Source organism: Oncorhynchus gorbuscha, unplaced genomic scaffold (assembly GCF_021184085.1).
Source record: "Oncorhynchus gorbuscha isolate QuinsamMale2020 ecotype Even-year unplaced genomic scaffold, OgorEven_v1.0 Un_scaffold_19:::fragment_6:::debris, whole genome shotgun sequence".
Taxonomy (NCBI): Eukaryota; Metazoa; Chordata; class Actinopteri; order Salmoniformes; family Salmonidae; genus Oncorhynchus; species Oncorhynchus gorbuscha.
Genome location: NW_025744958.1, coordinates 65,686 through 90,029, shown reverse-complemented (window position 1 = coordinate 90,029; position 24,344 = coordinate 65,686). Strand labels below are relative to the sequence as shown.

The 24,344-nt window shown below is 43.5% G+C and overlaps 1 protein-coding gene across 1 annotated transcript in view; it reads right to left on the bottom strand.

The window, feature by feature from the left end:
- Positions 1 to 1,714: 1,714 nt before the first annotated feature.
- LOC124017341 (Down syndrome cell adhesion molecule homolog) overlaps positions 1,715 to 24,344 on the bottom strand; it is a 58,637-nt gene continuing 36,007 nt past the window's right edge. The window contains exons 11-25 of the mRNA XM_046332593.1: positions 18,961 to 19,116; positions 18,364 to 18,497; positions 17,909 to 18,062; positions 14,326 to 14,443; positions 13,829 to 13,992; positions 13,572 to 13,670; positions 13,250 to 13,438; positions 12,805 to 13,095; positions 11,444 to 11,620; positions 7,056 to 7,086; positions 6,756 to 6,871; positions 6,338 to 6,487; positions 5,499 to 5,696; positions 4,962 to 5,264; positions 1,715 to 3,645 (exon numbers count right to left, since the gene is read on the bottom strand). Of these exons, the coding sequence (XP_046188549.1) occupies positions 3,251 to 3,645; positions 4,962 to 5,264; positions 5,499 to 5,696; positions 6,338 to 6,487; positions 6,756 to 6,871; positions 7,056 to 7,086; positions 11,444 to 11,620; positions 12,805 to 13,095; positions 13,250 to 13,438; positions 13,572 to 13,670; positions 13,829 to 13,992; positions 14,326 to 14,443; positions 17,909 to 18,062; positions 18,364 to 18,497; positions 18,961 to 19,116 (2,675 nt within the window). The 3' untranslated portion in view covers positions 1,715 to 3,250. The remainder of the gene's footprint in view (positions 3,646 to 4,961; positions 5,265 to 5,498; positions 5,697 to 6,337; positions 6,488 to 6,755; positions 6,872 to 7,055; positions 7,087 to 11,443; positions 11,621 to 12,804; positions 13,096 to 13,249; positions 13,439 to 13,571; positions 13,671 to 13,828; positions 13,993 to 14,325; positions 14,444 to 17,908; positions 18,063 to 18,363; positions 18,498 to 18,960; positions 19,117 to 24,344) is intronic.

The window sequence follows — 24,344 nt, the reverse complement described above, 5'->3', positions numbered from 1 at the left end:
CTGTAGGTTCATGCTCTACAACATCCGCAGAGTACGACCCTGCCTCACACAGGAAGCGGCACAGGTCCTAATCCAGGCACTTGTCATCTCCCGTCTGGATTACTGCAACTCACTGTTGGCTGGGCTCCCTGCCTGTGCCATTAAACCCCTACAACTCATCCGGAACGCCGCAGCCCGTCTGGTGTTCAACCTTCCCAAGTTCTCTCACGTCACCCCGCTCCTCCGCTCTCTCCACTGGCTTCCAGTTGAAGCTCGCATCCGCTACAAGACCATGGTGCTTGCCTACGGAGCTGTGAGGGGAACGGCACCTCAGTACCTCCAGGCTCTGATCAGGCCCTACACCCAAACAAGGGCACTGCGTTCATCCACCTCTGGCCTGCTCGCCTCCCTACCACTGAGGAAGTACAGTTCCCGCTCAGCCCAGTCAAAACTATTCGCTGCTCTGGCCCCCCAATGGTGGAACAAACTCCCTCACGACGCCAGGACAGCGGAGTCAATCACCACCTTCCGGAGACACCTGAAACCCCACCTCTTTAAGGAATACCTAGGATAGGATAAAGTAATCCTTCTACCCCCCCCTTAAAAGATTTAGATGCACTATTGTAAAGTGGCTGTTCCACTGGATGTCATAAGGTGAATGCACCAATTTGTAAGTCGCTCTGGATAAGAGCGTCTGCTAAATGACTTAAATGTAAATGTAAAAGGGGCGTAAACTTTAGCTACTGAACTTCGGGTTGCCTCAGGAAAAGAAATATTGTGCACAAACAGCCAAAAACACCCTTACTGAAGACCAAAATGAACAAAAACATCACAAAACAATATATAATATAATATACACAAACTGTTTCGGACGGGAAGCATGCGGACGCCTTAATATGAGCCCACCATTGAACGATGGGACTCTCACGAACAAGTACAAGACGCTTGTTTTGCTCTAGGACGCCCACAAACCCCACAAGACTTGTCTGAAGGTAGCCAGGGATCATTTAAAAAATTTATGGAAGTACACTGTACATGGAAGTATACTGTATATGGAAGTATGCTGTATATGGAAGTATGCTGTGTATGGATTTACTTCAGTGACAAAAAAATAGTTAAATATGTGTAATTATAAAAAAAAAATTTTTTTTTCATTTTTTATGATCTTAAATCTCTCAGATATAGGAAAGACACTTCAAAACATACTTCCTTTTTTATTTTTTGGGACTATTTTGCCATGTTTGAATATGTTATTCAATGCGTTTCTATGGGCTAATAGCAGTAAGGCCAAATTCAATGTTTCATCAAATCATTTTTTACATATTTTGGGGGGGATGCTTAAAGGGGTATAAATGAACCTTGGCATGATGATCTTAAAACAATGACACACGTTAGCTTAGTAGAAACCCAACCCCGGGTTTAGTACTGAAAAAACATGAAATGTCATTGATACAACAATATTTTTATTTGGAGAGTTTGAGTTTTATGAGACTCATGAGTGCTTTTACATAAAAAGGAATTAGTGATAATCAATGACTGTCGTTCAAATTCATTTCAGATGAATTACCCAACAATCCACCCCTATCACCACTCACTCACTGACTCAGTTCCTCACTCACTTATTCACTCACTCACCCAGTGACACACCCCACCCACAACCTGTGCGGGCGTCCTCCTCTATCCGTGCCTCTAAACAACCCATCGCCAGTCATTCATGTCAAACTGTGAAGGATCATTTGGGGAACAGCCTTTTTATTAATAAAATTTGAACTGTGGGTTAGTTTCTCTTTATTTCAGTGTCACCAAGGTGAACACCATGTTAAAAATAAAAAGCGACATTTTGTTAAAAGGAATATCATAATGAAGACAATTAAAACAAATAATATAAACTGCCATTAATGACCTCACAGCATTCTTATCAAACTCTCCCTCCAGGACTAAAATACAAAGAAAAATGGGCCAGGGTAAACAACAACTAAAACTGTGTAGTTATATCCACACTTTAGATAGACACTTCCCATAGATTTTTGATTTGGTTTGAAGGGGGGATTGTCTCAAGTTTTTCCCTGTAGAGGAGCATCACGGCAATGCAGCGACAATAAATCTATTGAGGAGGAGAGTGAGAGCCTTGAAGACTCTACCTAGTGCACTGAGAATAGGGGCTCTGTCTGGACATTTTTTGGGGGTGTCGTGAAGTGCAAACCATTATATCTCTGACCCTCCCTGTTCTAACTAACTTCATTTACCACCCTGGCAAATTAGCAGTGGTAAACTACACCTGAATACATAGCTGGGGTTTGTCCCGCCCTGTAAGTATACTAACATAGTTATTTTTCATTACAGTACAGTATAGAGCAAATAGTATCAATATAATTTTCATAATCTTTTTTCATATTGCACCATCAGAGTATGCGACACAGAGAAAGATCAACAGAGACTCCATTTCCTAATCAAAACGAGATATGTGCAAACATGACTACGGACTTTATTAACCAAATCAATTCTTCCCTGTAATATCCACAAATAAAAGTGATTTCTCTTTTTATATATATATATTTATAGTAATAAGAATAATAAATCTTCACATTTGATCATTTCATAGTGTGACAAAAATGGTCAACTGGGCTGTCCAGTCGTGATCATAATCCTCTTAATCGTCTTTAATTGGTCAGTACCCATGCATCCATAGGAAATAGATTTTTTTCTTCAAAAAAGTAATAATTTGAGAGCAGCTGACAAGTTTGGACTGGTGTCGATTGCTTCCATCCTAGATTTCTCCAGAGTTTCATTCAGTGTTTTAGAGGAAGTTTCCATAGAAAAAAATGACAAGCTCCAAATTATCATCTCATACTCTGGGAAACATGTGTCCAGGTTCTAATTCAAATAGTGTAGTAATGGTAATAATTGATCAATTGTAATCAATAATTAATAATCATTAATAGTTGAGAACTAACAACAAATAATCACTGATTAATAATTAATGATTAACAATAATAATCAAGAATAAATAATGTTCCCTCATAACAAAATTATTTTGGCAAGCTCCGCGTGGAGTCATTTCAGATGAATGAATTTACTCACAAGTTTTTAAAAAAACAAAGAAAGAAAGCTCCAAAAATAAATAAAAGAAGATTAGTAAAAGGTACCCCTCCTTTAAGAAGAAAGGGGACATTATATACAGGACTGTGTGGTGAGAGTCAGTTTACTGCACTTGTAAGTGTAATAAGTCCAGTGTTAGTGTGAATTTTAGTCTGGCCCCATGCCACTGATGTTATACCAGCGTGTAGGACTTTGCGTAGGGGTTGTTGGTCTGTTTGAGGTGTCCTCGTGAGTCCAGTAGGGACTCTTGGGAGGTGCTAAGCTTGGCGGCCTGGGCCAGCTCTGAGCCCTCTCTGTGAGGCAGGGTGGCTGCTGAGCCGGGTTGCCACTGGGCCACTGGGTCCCTGCTGCTGGCCCTGTTGCTGGCTTGGGGGGCCTCCGTGGGAGTTGGGGGAGCCATGCGTGATGGCCGTTTCAGGGAGCGACTCTTCTGGGGCTCCAAGCAGGCCTGGCCCATGGCCCCCTCCCCCCCGGCGCCACCCCTCCCTCCAGTGCCCGAGCACGACATGCCGCGGTTCAGCAGGAAGTCCATGCGCAGGTAAGGAGGCAGGTGCACTAGCTCGCCCCCTAAAGGACAAAGGAAGGAAAGAGAGGGGAGTTAGTTATGATGCATTGTGTTTTATGGACAACAACCCCATAGAATGCACATATGGCCAGTGGAAATATGGAAAAATCTCAGTTCAAAACACTTCAGTAAAGAAAAATGATTACCCCTGGGGGAAAGGTTAGGTGAGATACAAGCTCATCACATATTCCACAACAACCCACAAAACTAGGGTAGTTTATATGCCAAAGTCATCCATAGATTCTGACAGACTCTTAAAGTATACTGCTTTGTCTGGTTATTGAGGTAATATGCCAAAAATGTTCTTCATCTGAATTTGGCCTTGACCAACATGAAATGAAATGGCAATATTTTACAATGTCATTAAACCCCCCCACCCCAGATTCCATTATACTTATTAGGTTAATGGAGGGAGAAGGAGACTTGCTTTCCTATAACATAAATAAGTAATATTATAGATTTAAGACTCCAGTGCTGCTCATTACAAATGTATCTGAGTAAAGTCTACAGAGTTTAATCAAATATAACTATAATGAACCAAAACTATATAGAATGAATAAGATGAAGACTTCAACAAAAAGACTGATTTCATGAAGTGAAGTGGCCTCAAACAGATTTAGGTGGTTCAATGTTCAAGCTTGGTCATCCTGCAATGGTGTTTTGTCAATAGAATAAGCTTCAATAATACATGACCTTAATTAATACATGAATCTATTGAAATCACTGTCTGCAAAACTCCAGGTTTCATGTTTATTCCCTGCTGATTCTAGGAATCCTCCATCCAGGATTTCGGGAAAACCAGGGAATTTATTGAAAGTTCGCAGAATTGTGCAACCCTAAGCATTACTAGACCATTATCTTCAGAACAATTAAATTGATATATCAGCAGTAAATATTTCCGAACCCCTAACCCTGGGATATGATCTGGTTTGCCTAACATTTACGAGGGAGAGGGAAATGGCCCCTGAATTGATACGTTTGGTCTGACTGACCAGCGTTGTGTTTTAAATGCATATTACAGAGTTTGTTCGTTTGTATTGGCATATGAACAACATAATAGCTTGAAATGTTAAGACACAGTTATTCAATTCAGCTACAGTTCCGCATACAGGTAACAGACCATAGACTAACCCCACAGTCTATATATGAAAAAAGTATGTATCAGATCTTAAAGTGAACGTTAGGGTTAGGATTAGCGTTAGTGCTTGGGGGGGCCCTCAAACCAAAGCATTACAGGCATGGTGAAGGCTAACTAACATTAGCAACAGAGCTCAGAGTTAGCTACAGCAGAGTTAGCTATGTGTCTACGTGGCCTCACCCGGTCTGTGAGCTTTGGGTGCGGCCATGTTCATGACTCGGCTGACATCCTGAGGCTTGGGCGGGGAGGCAGTGAACCTGCAGATGCCTGACTCGGAGGGTGTGCTGGACGTCAGGCTGTCTGTGTAGTCATTGGTGCCTGCTGTCATCTGCTCCGACGACGTATCCGAGATGAAGCACTCTGTGATGGTAAACTTGGCGTGCCGCAGCTGCTCCTCCATCTTGGCGTGCTCGTAGGCCCGTGCCAGCTCCTCGTAGGTGGACGAGGCGCTCTCTGTGGACACCATGCTGCTCCGTGCCCGGTCTATACCAGGGGTTAGGGTTAGATGCCATGTTAGTAGAGCAGTTAGGGGCTAACGCTAGCATTGGCATTGTTATAAACGGTTGGCATTGTTGAAAGTTCTATAGTAGGCCGATTTGTTTTTATTAAAGAGGTGAGAGGTGTTGTTATGGTTAAGGGTGATGTTACAGACATTCTTATATGGGGACTGTTATAGCAGTTGTTGCAGACTTGTCTCATCTTCAGGTGTGTTGTTACCTGTGTCCTGAGATGGGCTGACGCTGTAGCTGTCACTCTCCTTATCCACAGAGCCGGCCACCCGTGGCGTGGGCAATCTCCAGTCAGTGCTCAGGGTGTGGGCTGAGACTGGTGGGTGTGGTCGGTTCAGGGTCCACTGGCTAGCGTAGCGGTTGCGTGCGGCAGGGCCTGCTTTGGCTGTGCGGCGGGCTGTGGGATCTGACAAGGAAAGATACAGAAAATTACATCACAGTCACACACCAGGGTGTTATGTCACATAGCAAGGGGTCACCTCGAGTACTGCAATGCTCTGTTTTTTGAAGCTGACTGTGAGTGTTTTTAACGGTGGCAGTAAGTGTGTATCTGGCAATAGCAATGACGGATGGACACCCAATCCTCACATAAACCAACAAAAAGAAAACGCCCACCATCACAATATCTCACCTGGAGTTCATCTCAGGATGTCCACACAAATACATACAGCTTACAATAACAGTGAGAAAAACGTTTGATTGGGTTGACTGCAGTCCTCCATAAATACGTACATTTTTGATTGGATGCAATACACATACTGTACAAAATCATTCATGTTTAGAATTGAAAAAAAAATATAACAGCAATAATCACTGTGTTGAAAGTAAATGCTTATCGGTGTGAATAACATCAGTGGAGATGGTAGGGGCTGTGCTCCTAATGCTTCTGATGACTCTCTTGAGGACTGGAGCTGAATCAAACCAGTCTGTTGTCTGGAATCAAGTCTAGCTGAATAAATTTCAGCTGTATGAATGCAATCCTGATTTTACTTATTAATTCTAGCTCCACCGCTAGTAAAGTAAAGACGATGTCCGTACTGGACTTACTGGTTCCTGGCCTAGCATCAGATACATCCACTAGAGGTCCGGTGGCCTGGGACAGGGACTGGTAGTGGACGGTGTGGGTAACCGTAGATGACTTCTGTTTCTGAGTCTCCCCAAAGTCATTGTCAGTCAGCAGCACTGTGGACCTGTCGTCTGAAATAGAGAGAATCATTTCACAAACATGGTCACAACAGTACGATGAGAATCGCCACAGTAGGTACTACTACCACAAAGAAGGCCACAGATATGTGATACTCACATATTGTTATCCAATGTTACACAAGTTTCCCACTCGTATTTCCTACTTGGAAGCTCATTATGAGTTTTGACATGTCCGGGAGCTTTCTGGGAGTTACAGTCCAAAGTTTCAGATAATTCAGAGAACACATGAAAGCAGCGTAATGTATCAGTGTCCACTCACCGACTGTCTCCATGGTGTCTCTCTCCTCTATGAGCAGCTGGGCTCGGGGGATGTCGATGTGCATTCTAAGGGTCTGCTGCTGCTTGTTGATGGTGTCTGCAGGTCGTGTGTTTTTACTGGGGAACACAGGAAACAACATACACTGGTCAATAATGACCTCATTACACTGCATCAGATATTCAGAAACGGGTGATTCTAATATGATTCTATAGATACAGTATTGAATGTTTTTTTCTTCCATTAATGCATTAGACAATAGTAACTGTCTATAAAGTGATGTGTCAAACTGCTCTTGCTTACCTCATCAGCATCTCTGCCAAACTTTTCGCATCTACAGAGCAAACAAGAACAAAAATCACATTACATACAGATGATACTCACACTATACTTGACAATAGTTACCGAAATTTGACAGAAATCTAACCAATCAGGCGTTGCCTTGTTGCTGCGTTGAAGATGTCGTTCCCATAGCAACGATAAAAACATTCCCTAACCAGAAACCGTGGATTGATGGCAGCATTTGCGTGAAACTGAAAGCGCGAACCACTGCTTTTAATCAGGGCAAGGTGTCTGGTAACATGACCGAATACAAACAGTGCAGCTATTCCCTCCGCAAGGCTATCAAACAAGCTAAGCGTCAGTACAGAGACAAAGTAGAATCTCAATTCAATGGCTCTGACACAAGAGGCATGTTGCAGGGTCTACAGTCAATCACAGACTACAAGAAGAAACCCAGCCCAGTCACGGACCAGGATGTCTTGCTCCCAGGCAGACTAAATAACTTTTTTGCCCGCTTTGAGGACAATACAGTGCCACTGACACGGCCTGCAACGAAAACATGCGGTCTCTCCTTCACTGCAGCCGAGGTGAGTAAGACATTTAAACGTGTTAACCCTCGCAAGGCTGCAGGCCCAGACGGCATCCCCAGCCGCGCCCTCGGAGCATGCGCAGACCAGCTGGCCGGTGTGTTTACGGACATATTCAATCAATCCCTATACCAGTCTGCTGTTCCCACATGCTTCAAGAGGGCCACCATTGTTCCTGTTCCCAAGAAAGCTAAGGTAACTGAGCTAAACGACTACCGCCCCGTAGCACTCACTTCCGTCATCATGAAGTGCTTTGAGAGACTAGTCAAGGACCATATCACCTCCACCCTACCTGACACCCTAGACCCATTCCAATTTGCTTACCGCCCAAATAGGTCCACAGACGATGCAATCTCAACCACACTGCACACTGCCCTAACCCATCTGGACAAGAGGAATACCTATGTGAGAATGCTGTTCATCGACTACAGCTCGGCATTCAACACCATAGTACCCTCCAAGCTCGTCATCAAGCTCGAGACCCTGGGTCTCGACCCCGCCCTGTGCAACTGGGTACTGGACTTCCTGACGGGCCGCCCCCAGGTGGTGAGGGTAGGCAACAACATCTCCTCCCCGCTGATCCTCAACACGGGGGCCCCACAAGGGTGCGTTCTGAGCCCTCTCCTGTACTCCCTGTTCACCCACGACTGCGTGGCCACGCACGCCTCCAACTCAATCATCAAGTTTGCGGATGACACAACAGTGGTAGGCTTGATTACCAACAACGACGAGACGGCTTACAGGGAGGAGGTGAGGGCCCTCGGAGTGTGGTGTCAGGAAAATAACCTCACACTCAACGTCAACAAAACTAAGGAGATGATTGTGGACTTCAGGAAACAGCAGAGGGAACACCCCCCTATCCATATCGATGGAACAGTAGTGGAGAGGGTAGCAAGTTTTAAGTTCCTCGGCATACACATCACAGACAAACTGAATTGGTCCACTCACACAGACAGCGTCGTGAAAAAGGTGCAGCAGCGCCTCTTCAACCTCAGGAGGCTGAAGAAATTTGGCTTGTCACCAAAAGCACTCACAAACTTCTACAGATGCACAATCGAGAGCATCCTGGCGGGCTGTATCACCGCCTGGTACGGCAACTGCTCCGCCCTCAACCGTAAGGCTCTCCAGAGGGTAGTGAGGTCTGCACAACGCATCACCGGGGGCAAACTACCTGCCCTCCAGGACACCTACACCACCCGATGTTACAGGAAGGCTATAAAGATCATCAAGGACATCAACCACCCGAGCCACTGCCTGTTCACCCCGCTATCATCCAGAAGGCGAGGTCAGTACAGGTGCATCAAAGCTGGGACCAAGAGACTGAAAAACAGCTTCTATCTCAAGGCCATCAGACTGTTAAACAGCCACATTGAGTGGCTGCTGCCAACACACGGACATTGACACTGACCCAACTCCAGCCACTTGAATAATGGGAATTGATGGGAAATTATGTAAATATATCACTAGCCACTTTAAACAATGCTACCTTATATAATGTTACTTACCCTACATTATTCATCTCATATGCATACGTATATACTGTACTCTATATCATCGACTGCATCCTTATGTAATACATGTATCACTTGCCACTTTAACTATGCCACTTTGTTTACTTTGTCTACATACTCATCGTATATGTATATACTGTACTCGATACCATCTACTGTATGCTGCACTGTACCATCACTCATTCATATATCCTTATGTACATATTCTTTATCCCCTTACACCACATATGTCAGAGTCAAGGCCCGCGGGCCACATCCGGCCCGCGAGAAGGTTTTTTACGGCCCCTGGGATGATCTTGATTTGTTATTAGAACCGGCCCGCAGACCGCAGCAAGCCGGCAGCCCGCAGATCTTTTACACGCACCAATACTACATTTCCCACAATGCAACGGTGACGCACCGAGCAGTAGGCTGCTTCATTTCAATATTTATTGGCACAGCAGTTGTCAGCATCACAGTAAAATTAACTTTCAGATACCCATCAAAAATGGCAAAACGGAAGGTGGACACTGAGAACCGGGGGTTTCAAACAAGGTGGGAGTCGGAGTATTTGTTCACGGAGGTAGCTGGAAAACCTGTGTGTCTTCTGTGTGGAGAAAGTGTGGCGGTACTGAAAGAGTATAATCTGAGACGACATTATGAAACGAAACACGCGGACAAAAACAAGAATATGGACATGGAACAAAGGCTACAAAAGGCAGAGGAATTAAAACGAGGCCTCAAATCTCGACAGGCTCTGTTCAAAAAAGCCAAATCACAAGGCCAGGCTGCTGTCAAGGCCAGTTTTATTTTGGCAGAAGAGATCGCTAAATCAGCCCGGCCATTTACGGAGGGGGATTTCATCAAAAACTGCATGATTAAAGTTTGTGACGAAGTTTGCCCAGAAAAAGGCAACTCTTTTTAAATGTGAGTCTGAGCAGAAACACCATTGCCGAGAGAGTAAACCAGTTGTCCATCAATCTAAAAGAGCAGCTTGTGAAAAAGGAAAAGATTTCATTGCATATTCCTTGGCTGTGGATGAGAGCACCGACATTTCTGACATTGCCCAGTTGTCAATTTTCATCCGCGGAGTGGACTCCAGCCTAAGCGTGACAGAGGAGTTTTTGGCTTTACGTCCTATGCATGGCACAACTACGGGGCATGATTTGTATGAAGAGGTGTCAAGATGTGTAAATGAGATGGAGCTGCCTTGGGAAAAACTCGTGGGTTTGACAACCGACGGAGCACCTGCGATGTGTGGACACAGGAGCGGACTGGTGGAGAAGATACGGGAAAAGATGCAAGAGGAAAACGCGACAGGTGAGCTGACAGCTTATCATTGTATCATACACCAGGAAGCGTTGTGCGGTAAAGCCTTGAAAATGGAGCATGTAATGAGCATCATCACGCGCACAGTTAACTTTATCAGAGCCAAAGGTTTGAATCACCGCCAGTTCAAGGCATTTCTGACGGAGTTAGAAACGGAGCATGGTGATTTGCCTTATCACACAGAGGTGCGATGGCTAAGCCAGGGAAAGGTGCTTCAAAGATGTTTCGAGCTTCGTGAGGAGATTTGTCTGTTCTTGGACAGCAAAGGGAAAGACACAACACAACTCCGAGACGAAATGTTTCTGTGTGAAATGGCTTTTCTGTGTGACATTACGAGTCATCTGAATGCAATGAACTTGCAGCTGCAGGGTCGGGATCGTGTCATCTCTGATATGTACAGTACAGTGAAGGCATTTAAAACCAAGTTGAGTGGATGATAGAAAATTGCTATTATTGTTTTTTTCTTTGAAGTAAATTTAGCCCACTTTTGCTAAAATAGAAAATATAGGCTACTGATGGTGCCTTGAATACCGGTTTCTTTCATTTAATGTTCATGTTATGGGGATTTTTATATAAAGGAAATTTGTCTTTTGTGTCTGTTGAAAATTAAAGATTACTGACAGAGCCATAAGAAAATATTGCTTTATTTATCTGATCATATTGGAATATATTTGTTAGGTTTTCAGTAGGTTCAATTAGGTTCACTAGACTATATGCGTCATTTAAAAATTTTTCAATGAACATTCGAACAGTCCGGCCCTCGGCTTGTAGCTAAATTTTTTATTTGGCCCTCCGTCCATTTGACTTTGACACCCCTGCCTTACACTGTGTATAAGACAGTAGTTTTGGAAATGTTAGTTAGATTACTTGTTGGTTATTACTGCATTGTCGGAACTAGAAGCACAAGCATTTCGCTACACTCGCATTAACATCTGCTAACCATGTGTATGTGACAAATGAAATTTGATTTGATTTGATTTGATTTGCTGCTGTGACCTCTCACCTCTGAGCCTCTTCAGTCTCTGTTCCCTCCTCCTCCTCCTGAGGACTAGAAGCAGGACGAAGACCAGCACGATTCCCACCAGCACACAGGAGATGATGGTCACCATCTTCAGACCCTCGTTACTGGATGTACTGTCCACACTCACCGTTGGAGCCTTCACCAGTGGAGCAATGGTACCTTGAGACAGGTCATAGAGATGTCATTAGCTGACATAAACTATGACATGTGTTATGACAGCATTATGTAGGTTGAGGCACAACACCCTCAGCGGGGCTGGGTAAATGAGGTTTTCAGGGGAATTGGAAGAGAGCTTGTAATGAGACTTCCGCTTTGGTGACATTTCATCTTAAATCCTCCTCTATATTTAGTGGATTGGTTGAATAGTCCAGAAGAGAAACTCCCTGACAGTTTTCTTTCTTGTCAGGACCAGAATGTGGGGCATCCCGCTCAGGCGTTTCTTTTACGCCTGCTACGTTAGGTTACTTGTACAATAACTAGAAGGTTGTCAAGTGTCACAACCAGACCTGGTAGACGAGAGAATGACTGCAAAAAATAATCCAAACAAGAACACATATTAAGCCTATTCAGCAGTGGAGGCTGGTGTGAGGAACTATAGGAGGACAAGATCCTTTTAATGGCTGGTAGTGGTTTCCATATGTTTGATGTATTTAATACCATTCCCATAATTCCATTCCAGCCATTACAATGAGCTAGTCCTCCTATAGCTCCTCCCACGAGCCTCCTCTGCTATGCAGTGTCTGTCGATACATAGTAAATACTAAATGAGCTTTGTGTTAATGTTTAAAACATGGATCAAGCACCTGGCACAAGGTAACAGTGCCTCTACATCTTGCATCCCAATCTAAATGTATTTTCCATCAAACCCACCCAATCTGCTCCAACAAGCTGCTGCAGCACTGCGCTAGCTGCAATCAGCACCTGACCTTCTGCCAAACTGGCAGTAATGCCCACTTGACAGAAGATCAACTCAACCTTCTTAGCTGAAAACAAAGCTATTTTTTCCCCTTTTACACTTCATGGATGGCTGGTTAGATGGATGTGGGAGGGACAAATAGACTAGAGTCTAGTGTGTGTGTGTGTGTGTGTGTGTGTGTGTGTGTGTGTGTGTGTGTGTGTGTGTGTGTGTGTGTGTGTGTGTGTGTGTGTGTGTGTGTGTGTGTGTGTGTGTGTGTGTGTGTGTGTGTGTGTGTGTGTGTGTGTGTGTGTGTGTGTGGTTGTGGCGGTTGTGACACAATTTTCAAGAAATGGTTAGCTAAATGACTTTTAAACTACAGTTATTCATTCTTTATTCAGATATCCTGAATAAGTCACTATAAGCGTGTATAGACAAGTGAACTCACTGCCATCGTAGCTCAGAGTGGAAAACTTGACCCTCTTCTCTGCTGACCCGGCGCTGTTGAACACCTTCATCTGCAGTTCGTACCAGGTGGCCTCGGCCAGGTCATACAGGATGTAGCTCTTGGTCAGAGAGGTGCGCTGGGCCGTGGTCCACGTGGGAGACTCCACTGAACGGTACTCTAACGTGAAGGACGTGATTGGACAGCCGCCGTTGTTCCAGCCAATCAGGTTGAGCCTGACACGCGTGGCATTGATACTGGTGAAGAGCTCCTGTTCTTTAGAGTACTGGGGTTCTGTTGGGGAGTGAGGAGAGAGGAGTCAGACCACACAAACACTTCAATGAGAGGTCTTTCCATAAGAATGAGTTTTCCATTATTAACTGAGTAAAAGCAATGGGGTCACCATTTAATAAAACACATATGTAAAAGGATGTCACCATCTCCCTACCTTTCCCATGAGTCTTAGCCTCGATGATCTCACTGATGCGCCCTGGCCCCACAGCATTCTGGGCAGTCAGGGTGAACTTGTACCAGGTGCCACACTTCAGGTTCTCCAGTCGATAGGAACGCTCACTAGGGCTGATGGCAAAGTTGCCCCACTTCTCACTGTTGTCCTCTGAGTATTGCAGGATGTAGCCTGATGTGTGAGAGAGAGGTTAGGATGTTACAGTGTTGCCTGCTATTTAATAAAGTCAGTACGCTGTTGTCCAAGGGAAAACAAAAATCTCCATTAATAGTTAGTGTTGCTGCTAGCTGCGTTGGTGTCTGACCTCGTATGGAGCTGCCTCCGTTGTCTCCTGGTATCCAGGACAGAGTGATGGAAGTGGTGGTCGTCTTGGTAACGGTGAGACGAGGCTGGTCCGGGGGAACTAGAAGTAAAAATATGGATTTTATTTAAGTCCTTCTAACTCATGATGATATCCTTTCACTTCACTACCTATGATGAATACATGTCTATTTAGTATTGTTATGAACTGACCTGAAGACTGGTGAACTGGATTGTTCCACCACACACTAACTGACTTACCTTGAACCTGCAGGTTGAGGATGATTTTATCTGGCCCAAAACTGTTGCTAGCCACACAGGTGTAGTTCCCAGAATCCTCAGCTTTCACTGTGCGGATGACCAGGCTGCCGTTGCCCTGAACAATGCGTCTACTGTCAATCACAGCAGGGGCGGGGCTTCCATTGCTGAATCACAAATGTACGAAAGACAGTCAGACAATGAACTACAGTGAGATACTCCACAGAGAAAATATTTGAAAAGTATTGGATAATGTTACAATACTTTTATGTGTATAGGAATATGCGGCACATGTCAACAACCATGATTTTTGACATTCTGCTGATAAGTGTGAAAGGATACTGCAAACACACAAGGTCTTCATTGAAAATTGGCATTCCAAAGAGCCACTGTTTTTTCACTGGTATTTAGTGTGCGTTAAAAGTGACTCAAAACATGGTCTGTACTAAGTTCTACTGTCTGTCCTACATGCAGCATGATGTGTTGTACTCTGTACTCACGTCTCCTTGAGCCACTTGACCGTGGGGGCTGGGTCGCCCACCGCCTTACAGGGCAACACGATGTCCCTCATCCAGGGGGTGGTCACTGTGCCGTTGAATGTCAGGATCTGAGCTGGAGCTGCACACAAACACACCACAACTGGGTCAAATACTTTGGCTGACTTGATTTAGTTTTCCTGGTACAACAGAAGTAATGGAATAGACCCAAAGGTGGAAATCGATCCCAAATACTTTCAAGGGAAGCTCTATAAAAGCAGTGTAAACTGTTAATTCTTTATCCAACTTGAATTCCCCACCTCTTCGTCTACACCGGCACCCCTTAAGACAGCCCATCTCTGTGCTTAGACAGATATAAAGTGGTCTGTTTGCAGAGGTGGAAAAAGTATTCAAATGTCATACTTGAGTGAAATTAAAGATACTTTCATGTAAAATGACTCAAGTAAAAGTAACTCAGTAAAATACTACTTGAGGAAAAGTCGAAAAGTATCAGATTTTAAATGGATTTAAGTACAGTGGTGGAAAAAGTACTCAATTGTCATACTTGAGTAAAAGTATAAAGTAAAAGTAAATGCTATACCTCAAATTCCTTATATTTAGCAAACCAGAAGGCACAATTTCCTTTTTTATAACTTTTTTTGACAGCCAGGGGCAACTCCAACAATTTACAAAGGAAGAATTTATGTTTAGTGAGTCCACCAGATCAGAGGCAGTAGGGCAGTAGGGATGACCAGAGACATGTGTGAATTTGACCCTTTTCCTGTAAGCATTCAAATTGTAACTAGTACTTTTGGGTGTCAGGGAAAATGTATGGAGTAAAAAGTACATAATTTTCTTTGGGAATGGAGTGAAGTAAAAGGAAAACTAGTCAAAAATATAAATATTAAAGTAAAGTACAGATACCCCCAGAAAACGACTTAAGTAATATTTTAAAATATTTTTACTTAAGTACTTTACACTACTGTCTGTTTGGGACGAGGATGGTCAGGCAGCAGATTGATTTCTAAAACGCATCAGGTTGGAAACCACATGTATCACCTTGCCTGTAACAGGATGAGAATGTCCAGATAATGGACCACTACACTGCCTACCACTGCTCACCATCAGCTTATCAGTTCTCACCAAGCAGCACAGTGCTGACAACTTATCAGTTCTCACCAAGCAGAACAGTGCTGACAGCTTATCAGTTCTCACCAAGCAGCACAGTGTTTACAGCTTATCAGTTCTCACCAAGCAGCACAGTGCTGACAGCTCATCAGTTCTCACCAAGCAGCACAGTGCTGACAGCTCATCAGTTCTCACCAAGCAGCAGTGCTGACAGCTTATCAGTTCTCACCAAGCAGCACAGTGCTGACAGCTTATCAGTTCTCACCAAGCAGCACAGTGCTGACAGCTTATCAGTTCTCACCAAGCAGCACAGTGCTGACAGCTCATCAGTTCTCACCAAGCAGCACAGTGCTGACAGCTTATCAGTTCTCACCAAGCAGCACAGTGCTGACAGCTTATCAGTTTTCACAAAGCAGCACCATGCTGACAGCTTATCAGTTCTCATTAAGCAGCACAGTGCTGACAGCTTATCAGTTCTCATTAAGCAGCACAGTGCTGACAGTTTATCAGTTCTCATTAAGCAGCACAGTGCTGACAGCTTATCAGTTCTCATTAAGCAGCACAGTGCTGACAGCTTATCAGTTCTCATTAAGCAGCACAGTGCTGACAGTTTATCAGTTCTCATTAAGCAGCACAGTGCTGACAGCTTATCAGTTCTCATTAAGCAGCACAGTGCTGACAGTTTATCAGTTCTCATTAAGCAGCACAGTGCTGACAGCTTATCAGTTCTCATTAAGCAGCACAGTGCTGACAGCTTATCAGTTCTCATTAAGCAGCACCATGCTGACAGCTTATCAGTTCTCATTAAGCAGCACAGTGCTGACAGCTTATCAGTTCTCATTAAGCAGCACAGTGCTGACAGTTTATCAGTTCTCATTAAGCAGCACAGTGCTGACAGCTTATCAGTTCTCATTAAGCAGCACAGTGCTGACAGCTTATCAGTTCTCATTAAGCAGCACAGTGCTGACAGCTTATCAGTTCTCATTAAGCAGCACAGTGCTGACAGCTTATCAGTTCTCATTAAGCAGCACAGTGCTGACAGCTTATCAGTTCTCATTAAGCAGCACAGTGCTGACAGCTTATCAGTTCTCATTAAGCAGCACAGTGCTGACAGCTTATCAGTTCACATTAAGCAGCACAGTGCTGACAGCTTATCAGTTCTCATTAAGCAGCACAGTGCTGACAGCTTATACGTTCTCATTAAGCATCACAGTGCTGACAGTTTATCAGTTCTCATTAAGCAGCACAGTGCTGACAGCTTATCAGTTCTCATTAAGCAGCACAGTGCTGACAACTTATACGTTCTCATTAAGCATCACAGTGCTGACAGCTTATAAATTCTCATTAAGCAGCACAGTGCTGACAGCTTATAAGTTCTCATTAAGCAGCACAGTGCTGACAGTTGATCAGTTCTCATTAAGCAGCACAGAGCTGACAGTTTATCAGTTCTCATTAAGCAGCACAGTGCTGACAGTTTATCAGTTCTCATTAAGCAGCACAGTGCTGACAGCTTATCAGCAGTTCTCATTAAGCAGCACAGTGCTGACAGTTGATCAGTTCTCATTAAGCAGCACAGTGCTGACAGCTTATCAGTTCTCATTAAGCAGCACAGTGCTGACAGTTTATCAGTTTTCATTAAGCAGCACAGTGCTGACAGTTTATCAGTTCTCATTAAGCAGCACAGTGCTGACAGCTTATCAGTTCTCATTAAGCAGCACAGTGCTGACAGCTTATAAGTTCTCATTAAGCAGCACAGTGCTGACAGTTTATCAGTTCTCATTAAGCAGCACAGTGCTGACAGTTTATCAGTTCTCACCAAGCAGCACAGTGCTGACAACTAAACAGTTCTCACCAAGCAGCACAGTGCTGACAGCTTATCAGTTCTCATTAAGCAGCACAGTGCTGACAGCTTATCAGTTCTCATTAAGCAGCACAGTGCTGACAGTTTATCAGTTCTCATTAAGCATCACAGTGCTGACAGCTTATACGTTCTCATTAAGCAGCACAGTGCTGACAGCTTATAAGTTCTCATTAAGCAGCACAGTGCTGACAGTTTATCAGTTCTCATTAAGCAGCACAGTGCTGCCAGCTTATCAGTTCTCATTACGCAGCACAGTGCTGACCGGGTGAAATAGCAGACTTATTTCATTCAGTTTGATGAGCTCGTTTCAACTACATTCACATCCTGAGATGGGGGTGGGGATAGTATGGTCTCCTCTTTTTACTTATATTATCTAAATTCGTCCTGATGAAACTCTTCAAACTTTCGTCAATCTGAATAAGCTCTAAGTTAGGCAACTCATAGGCAGAGTTTCTCAGGGTTGTGCCCCTTGTGCCCCTAAATGTTCTGATCAAGGCTTTGACACAGTGAAAATGAGCTGATGTCTTTTGTGTCTTCTAAAAACATTCAGAGACTGAGACACCTCATCTTACCATCTGTTTCAGGATAATGAGAAGGGAACCCATAAGCTCCACCTACCCTCGGCCTGGGGCTTGACGGTGATGATGTCGCTGGCGTTGCCACGGCCGGCTGCGGTGACGGCCACCACCCAGATGCTGTACTGGCGGCTCCTGCTCAGGTTGGGGATACGGTAGAAGAAGACGTCTGGCGCTGCTTCAAACTCACTGCTCACCTGTAGGAGGGTTAGACCGACATGAAGTTAGCAGAGAGATACAGGACTTACTCCAAGGTATCAATTATTAGAGTTGAACATTGATGTCACAGCCCTGACAATTTTAGATAGAGGGTTTATAAGCCATCATCAGGCTCCCTGTAGCTTTGTGCACCATGCAGGCTTCTTATCTAGTCTAGCCCTTGTATCTGGTGCCTCCCTCTCCTCCAATTATGGCAGGTCTCTTAAATCTACTGTATGTCCATCACTGACATGCCTTTATCCCTGTACTCTGAAACCCAGTACTCTGTGCCCTCCTTACCGAGGGGTGTGGGTTAGAGCAGAAGACTGTGTATTTCCTGATGATGCCGTTGAGTTTGAGAGGAGGGAGCCACGACACAAACACCACCGAGTTAGACGCCGCCGCTGCCTTCACCCCAGCCGGAGGACCAGGAACTGGTGAGGGAAAACAGTGAAATAGGGAAATATACATTATTACCCTTATCCTCGTTTTGTGTATCATCTAAGGAAACCAATCTGTATTTAGTTTTGTCAAAATCAGTCATTCCAGTAACCGTGCCTGAACGTCTGCTGCTACAGGGCGATCTGCAATATGCAGGAGCTGCAATTTTTCAGCTACTTATGTGAGTCTTCTGCACCAACTCAACAAAAATTGATATAATTTCACACCAAATTCAAAACGCTCTTACATAATGCAAGAGGGGATATGCAAATCTAGGCACGGTTTACCTATCACAGTTGACCCCTGACCTCTAGTATTAGTATGATGCGGTTCCCCCTACACAGTGATCTAAGGTCAGTTTAGCATTTTCCCCCTAATAGTTAAGGTTAGAATTTAGAGAGTGCAAGCTGATCCTAGAACAGTGCCTGAAGACTTCTTGTCTACTGGTGTGCGTACCGTCCTCCTTGGTGCGAGTGAAGATCTGCTCGCTGCGCACTCCGTCCCCGGCCCGGGTGAAGGTCAGCACCTGGATGCTGTAGTTGGTGTACTTCTCCAGACCATCCAGCTCCAGAGACGGCTTAGAGGTGGTCACGTTACGGATCTCCCCCAGCTCTGAGATAGGAGAAGGAGAGGAAGGGATAGAGGGCAATGAGAGGAAATAAGGGTCGGAATAAGGCAGAAAGAGATGTAGGGAGCAAGGAAAAGAGACAGGGAAGAAGGGAGGGAGAAAAACAATGATGTCAAATGCAGAATTACTGTAAATGTCAACTAACTTAGATGAAAAGTTGCATGGTAAATACAGGTAAATACAAAACATTAAGGACAACTGCTCTTTCCATGACATAAACTGACCAGGTGAATCCAGGTGAAAGCTATGATCCCTTATTGATGTCACTTGTTAAATCCATTTCAATCAGTGTAGTTGAAGGGGAGTAGACCGGTTAAAGAATGATTTTTAAGCATTGAGACAATTGAGACATGGATTGGGTATGTGTGCCATTCAGAGGGTGAATGGGCAAGACAAAATATCCAAGTGCCTTTGAATGGGGTGTCAGGCGCACTGGTTTGTGTCAAGAACTGTAACGCTGCTGTGTTTTTCACACTCAACAGTTTCCTGTGTGAAGTAGCAGTAATGGTCCACCTTCTAAAGGACATACAGCCAACTTGACACAAATATGGGAAGCATTGGGTTCAACATGTGCCAGCATCCAGGTGGAATGCTTTCGACACCTTGTTGAGTCCATGCCCTGAGGAATTGAGGCTATTCTGAGGGCAAAAGAGGTGTTCCTAATGTTTTGTGCACACAGTGAACGCTTGTACAGTAAAACACATAGAGTACCAGTCAGAAGTTTGGACACACCTACTCATTGCAGGGTTTGTATTTTATTTTTTTACTATTTTCTACATTGTAGAATAATAGTGAAGACACCAGAACTATGAAATAACACATATGGAATCATGTAGTAAGCAATATATATTTTAGATTCTTCAAAGTAGCCACCCTTTGCCTTGATGACAGCTTTACACACTCTTGGCATTCTATCAAACAGCTTCACCTGGAATGCTTTTCCAACAGTCTTGAAGGAGTTCCCACATATGCTGAGCACTTGTTGGCTGCTTTTCCTTCACTCTGCGGTCCAACTCATTCCAAACAATCTCAATTGGGTTGAGGTTGGGTGATTGTGGAAGCCAGGTCATCTGATGCAGCACTCCATCACTCTCTTCTTGGTCAAATAGCCCTTACACAGCCTGGAGGTGTGTTTTGGGTCATTGTCCTGTTGAAAAACAAATGATAGTCCCACTAAGCGCAAACCAGATGGGATGGCGCATCACTGCAGAATGCTGTGGTAGCCATTCTGGTTAAGTGTGCCTTGAATTCGAAATAAATCACAGATAGTGTCACCAACAAATCACCCCCACACCCTCACACCTCCTCCTTCATGCTTCACGGTGGGAACCACACATGCAGAGATCCTCCGTTCACTTTACTCTGCGCCTCACAAAGACACAGCGATTGGAACCAAAAGTCTAAAATTTGGACTCATCTAATGTCCAATGCTCGTGTTTCTTGGCCCAAGCAGCTCTCTTCTTCATATTGGTGTCCTTTATTAGTGGTTTCTTTACAGCAATTCAACCATGAAGGCCTGATTCACGCAGTCTCCTCTGAACAGTTGATGTTGAGATGTGTCTGTTACTTATATTTATTTGGGCTGCAATTTCTGAGGCTGGTAACTCTAATGAACTTATCCTCTGCAGCAGAGGTGTGTCTTCCCGAGAGCCACTTTCATCATAGTGCTTGATGGTTTTTGAAATTTTCCAGATTGACTGATCTTCATGTCTTACAGTAATGATGTACTGTAACTTCTCTTTGTTTATTTGAGATGTTCTTGCAATAATATGGACTTGGTCTTTTACCAAATAGGGTTAACTTCTGTATACCACCCCTACCTTCTCACAACACAACTGATTGGCTCAAACACATTAAGATGGAAAGAAATTTCACAAATTAACAAGGCCATTGTTAATTGAAATGCATTCCAGGTGACTATCACATGAAGATGGTTGAGAGAATGCCAAGAGTGTGCAAAGCTGTCATCAAGGCAATGTCACTATTATTCTACAATGTAGAAAATAGTAAAAGAAGACACACCCTGGGATGAGTAGGTGTGTCCAAACTTTTGACTGGTACTGTACATAAAATAATATGTCCAAGGTTGTCATAGCAGTGATAGCACAGCCTTGAGTCAAAACATGGACACAAATACAGGATTAAAAAGCCCTGTTCTGGTGTGTCTGACCTTGACGCTGATGATGCTTCTCTAAGTGTTGAATAATGGATGTCTCTCCCTCTCTCTATTTCTCTATCTTCCCCTCCTCTACTGCAGTCTGGATTAGAGCCACAGTCTGTTAATGCTCCATCCTCCCTGTTAGTACACTTCCTTCTTATCCCTTTCTTTCAAACACGAACTGTCCCAAAGCAGCCATAGCATATGAAGAGCTCTGGAATCTACTACTATATATGGCTCTATAACTCCATCTATAGTTGTGTTGTGGGCTAATCAGAACAGTTCTCTGAGATATAAAACTCATAGATTTATGAATCATAATAGTGTGATTTGGAAACGTGCAGTAAAATATATGCTGTATACTACAATAGCTGTGATCAATGAATTCTGACTCACTGTACTGTAGGTACTGTGCATTCGGTAAGTATTCTGACAATTTCTCCTTTTCCACATTTTGTTAGATTACACACTTAATGGATTAAATAAAACACTTTCCTCACCAATCTACACACAATACCTCATAATGACAAAGCAAAAACAGTTTTTTAGACATTTTTGCAAATGTATTACAAATAAAAATCAGAAATACCTTATTTACAAAAGTATTAATTTGCTATGAGACTCGAAATTGAGCTTCATTTGCTATGAGATTCGAAATTGAGCTCAGGTGCATCCTGTTTCCATTGATCATCCTTGAGATGTTTCTACCACTTGGTTGGAGTCCATCTGTGGTAAATTCAATGGATTAGACATGATTTGGAAAGGCACACACTTGTCTATATAAGGTCAAAAACCAAGCCATGTGGTCGAAGGAATTGTCCGTAGAACTCTAAGACAGGATTGCGTCGAGGCACAAATCTGGGGAAGGGTACCAAAATATTTCAGCAGCATTGAAGGTCGCCAAGGACACAGTGGCCTCCATCATTCTTAAATGGAAGACATTTGAAACCACCAACCCTGAGAAATCTGGGGAGAAGGGCCTTGGTCAGGGAGGTGACCAAGAACCTGATGTTCACTCTGACAGAGCTCCAGAGTTCCTCTGTATAGATGGGAGAACCAGAAAAACAACCATACCTGCAGCACTCCACCAACCAGGCCTTTATGGTAGAGTGGCCAGACAGAAGCCACTCCTCAGTAAAAGACACATGACAACACCACTTGAAGTTTGTCAAAAGGCAACTAAAGGACTCTCAGACCATGAGAAATAAAATTCTCTGGTCTGATGAAACCAAGATTGAACTCTTTGGCCTGAATGACAAGCGTCACATCTGGAGGAAACCTGTCACCATCCCTGCGGTGAAGCATGGTGGTGGCAGCATCATTGTGTGGGGATGTTTTTCAGTGGCAGGGACTGGGAGACTAGTCCGGATGAAAGATGAACAGAACACAGTACAGCGAGATCCTTGATGAAAATCTGCTCTAGAGCGCTCAGGACCTCAGACTGGTGTAAGGTTCACCTTCCAACAGGACAATGACCCTAAATACACAGCCAAGACTACGCAGGAGTGGCTTCGGGACAATCAATCGAACATCTCTGGAGAGACCTGAAAATAGCTGTGCAGCGACACTCCCCATCCAACCTGACAGCTTGAGAGGATCTGCAGAGAAGAATGGGAGGAACTCCCCAAATACAACAAAGTATTGAGTAAAGGGTCTGATTACTTATGTAAATGTGATATTTCCATTTTTTTTTAGACATTTGAAAACATTTGTAAAAACCTGTTTTTGCTTTGTCATTATGGGGTATTGTGTATAGATTGATGAGGCAAAAAAAACTATTTAATCCATTTTAGAATAAGGTTGTAATTTTAACAAAATCTGGGGTCTCAATACTTTCCGAATGCACAGTATATGAAATCCATAAAATGGCTGATAAATATACACCATTGATGGGTGCTGAGTTTGATTACTGCAGTGACAGGCTGGTGCCAAATGTTTAGAGCAGTGTTGATGGATAAGACACAGTTGCTCCACCATCTTAGAAAAGGGGCCTATAGCCCCCTCTGCTGGTGCATGAGGTAAACAACCCATGATACTTTCCCAACAAAAACATTTATATTGCTCACACTTAAAATATATGAAGAACACAACAGGCCCTGGCTGAGGGTTTAGACAAATGTCTTCGACAATAAATACAACAATATGATTTCTATCACACATATCACACATTCTTAGTATATTTTCAGTGTATATATGGATTGCATTTGGATTACTGATACAGTGATATTTTGGTTGTTCATTTCATTCCTTCTGACATTTCTTAATTTCTTAATTTTAGATGTTAGATTATTTGTATACTAGCTATACATTTTACTGCACTATTAGGAGCTAGTAACACAAGCATTTTGCTGCACCCACTATAACATCTGCTAAAAACTGTCAACGCGACCAATACACTGATTTGATTTGACATAATGAGTGACATCTTTCATTTAAAGGAATAAGATATGTATTCATATGAATTGTTGTTAATGTTACATAAGATATCAATATATACATAATAGATGTAATACATGGCAATAGGGTAGCCTAGTGGTTAGTGTTGGACTAGTAACTGAAAGGTTGCAAGTTCAAATCCCTGAGCTGACAAGGTACAAATCTGTCGTTCTGCCCCTGAACAGGCAGTTAACCCACTGTTCCTAGGCCGTCATTGAAAATAAGAATTTGTTCTTAACTGACTTGCCTAGTTAAATAATAATACATTTTTTTTAAATGACTGTAGTATTGTTAGGAGTGTGTCCCAATATGACATGCACTTTTACTATGCAAACTAGATTGAGTGTTGCTTTTCAATTGGTGCATCCAGGGGCCATCAGAGGGGATGTGATATGAGAGGAGTCAGAAGCCATCACTCTGACGTCTCACCAGCATGTGGCGACTGCATGCCATGTCAGGCTGTCTGACTTGGACTAGAAAGCCTAGGTAACTGCTAATATGTCTCATTCACCCACTTGAATTATCATGCATAGGTAATCATGTTGATACTGTATACATTCTATGTGTCTTGGAAGTTACGGACTAGGGCAGATACAGTCTAACATCTACATCCTTCTC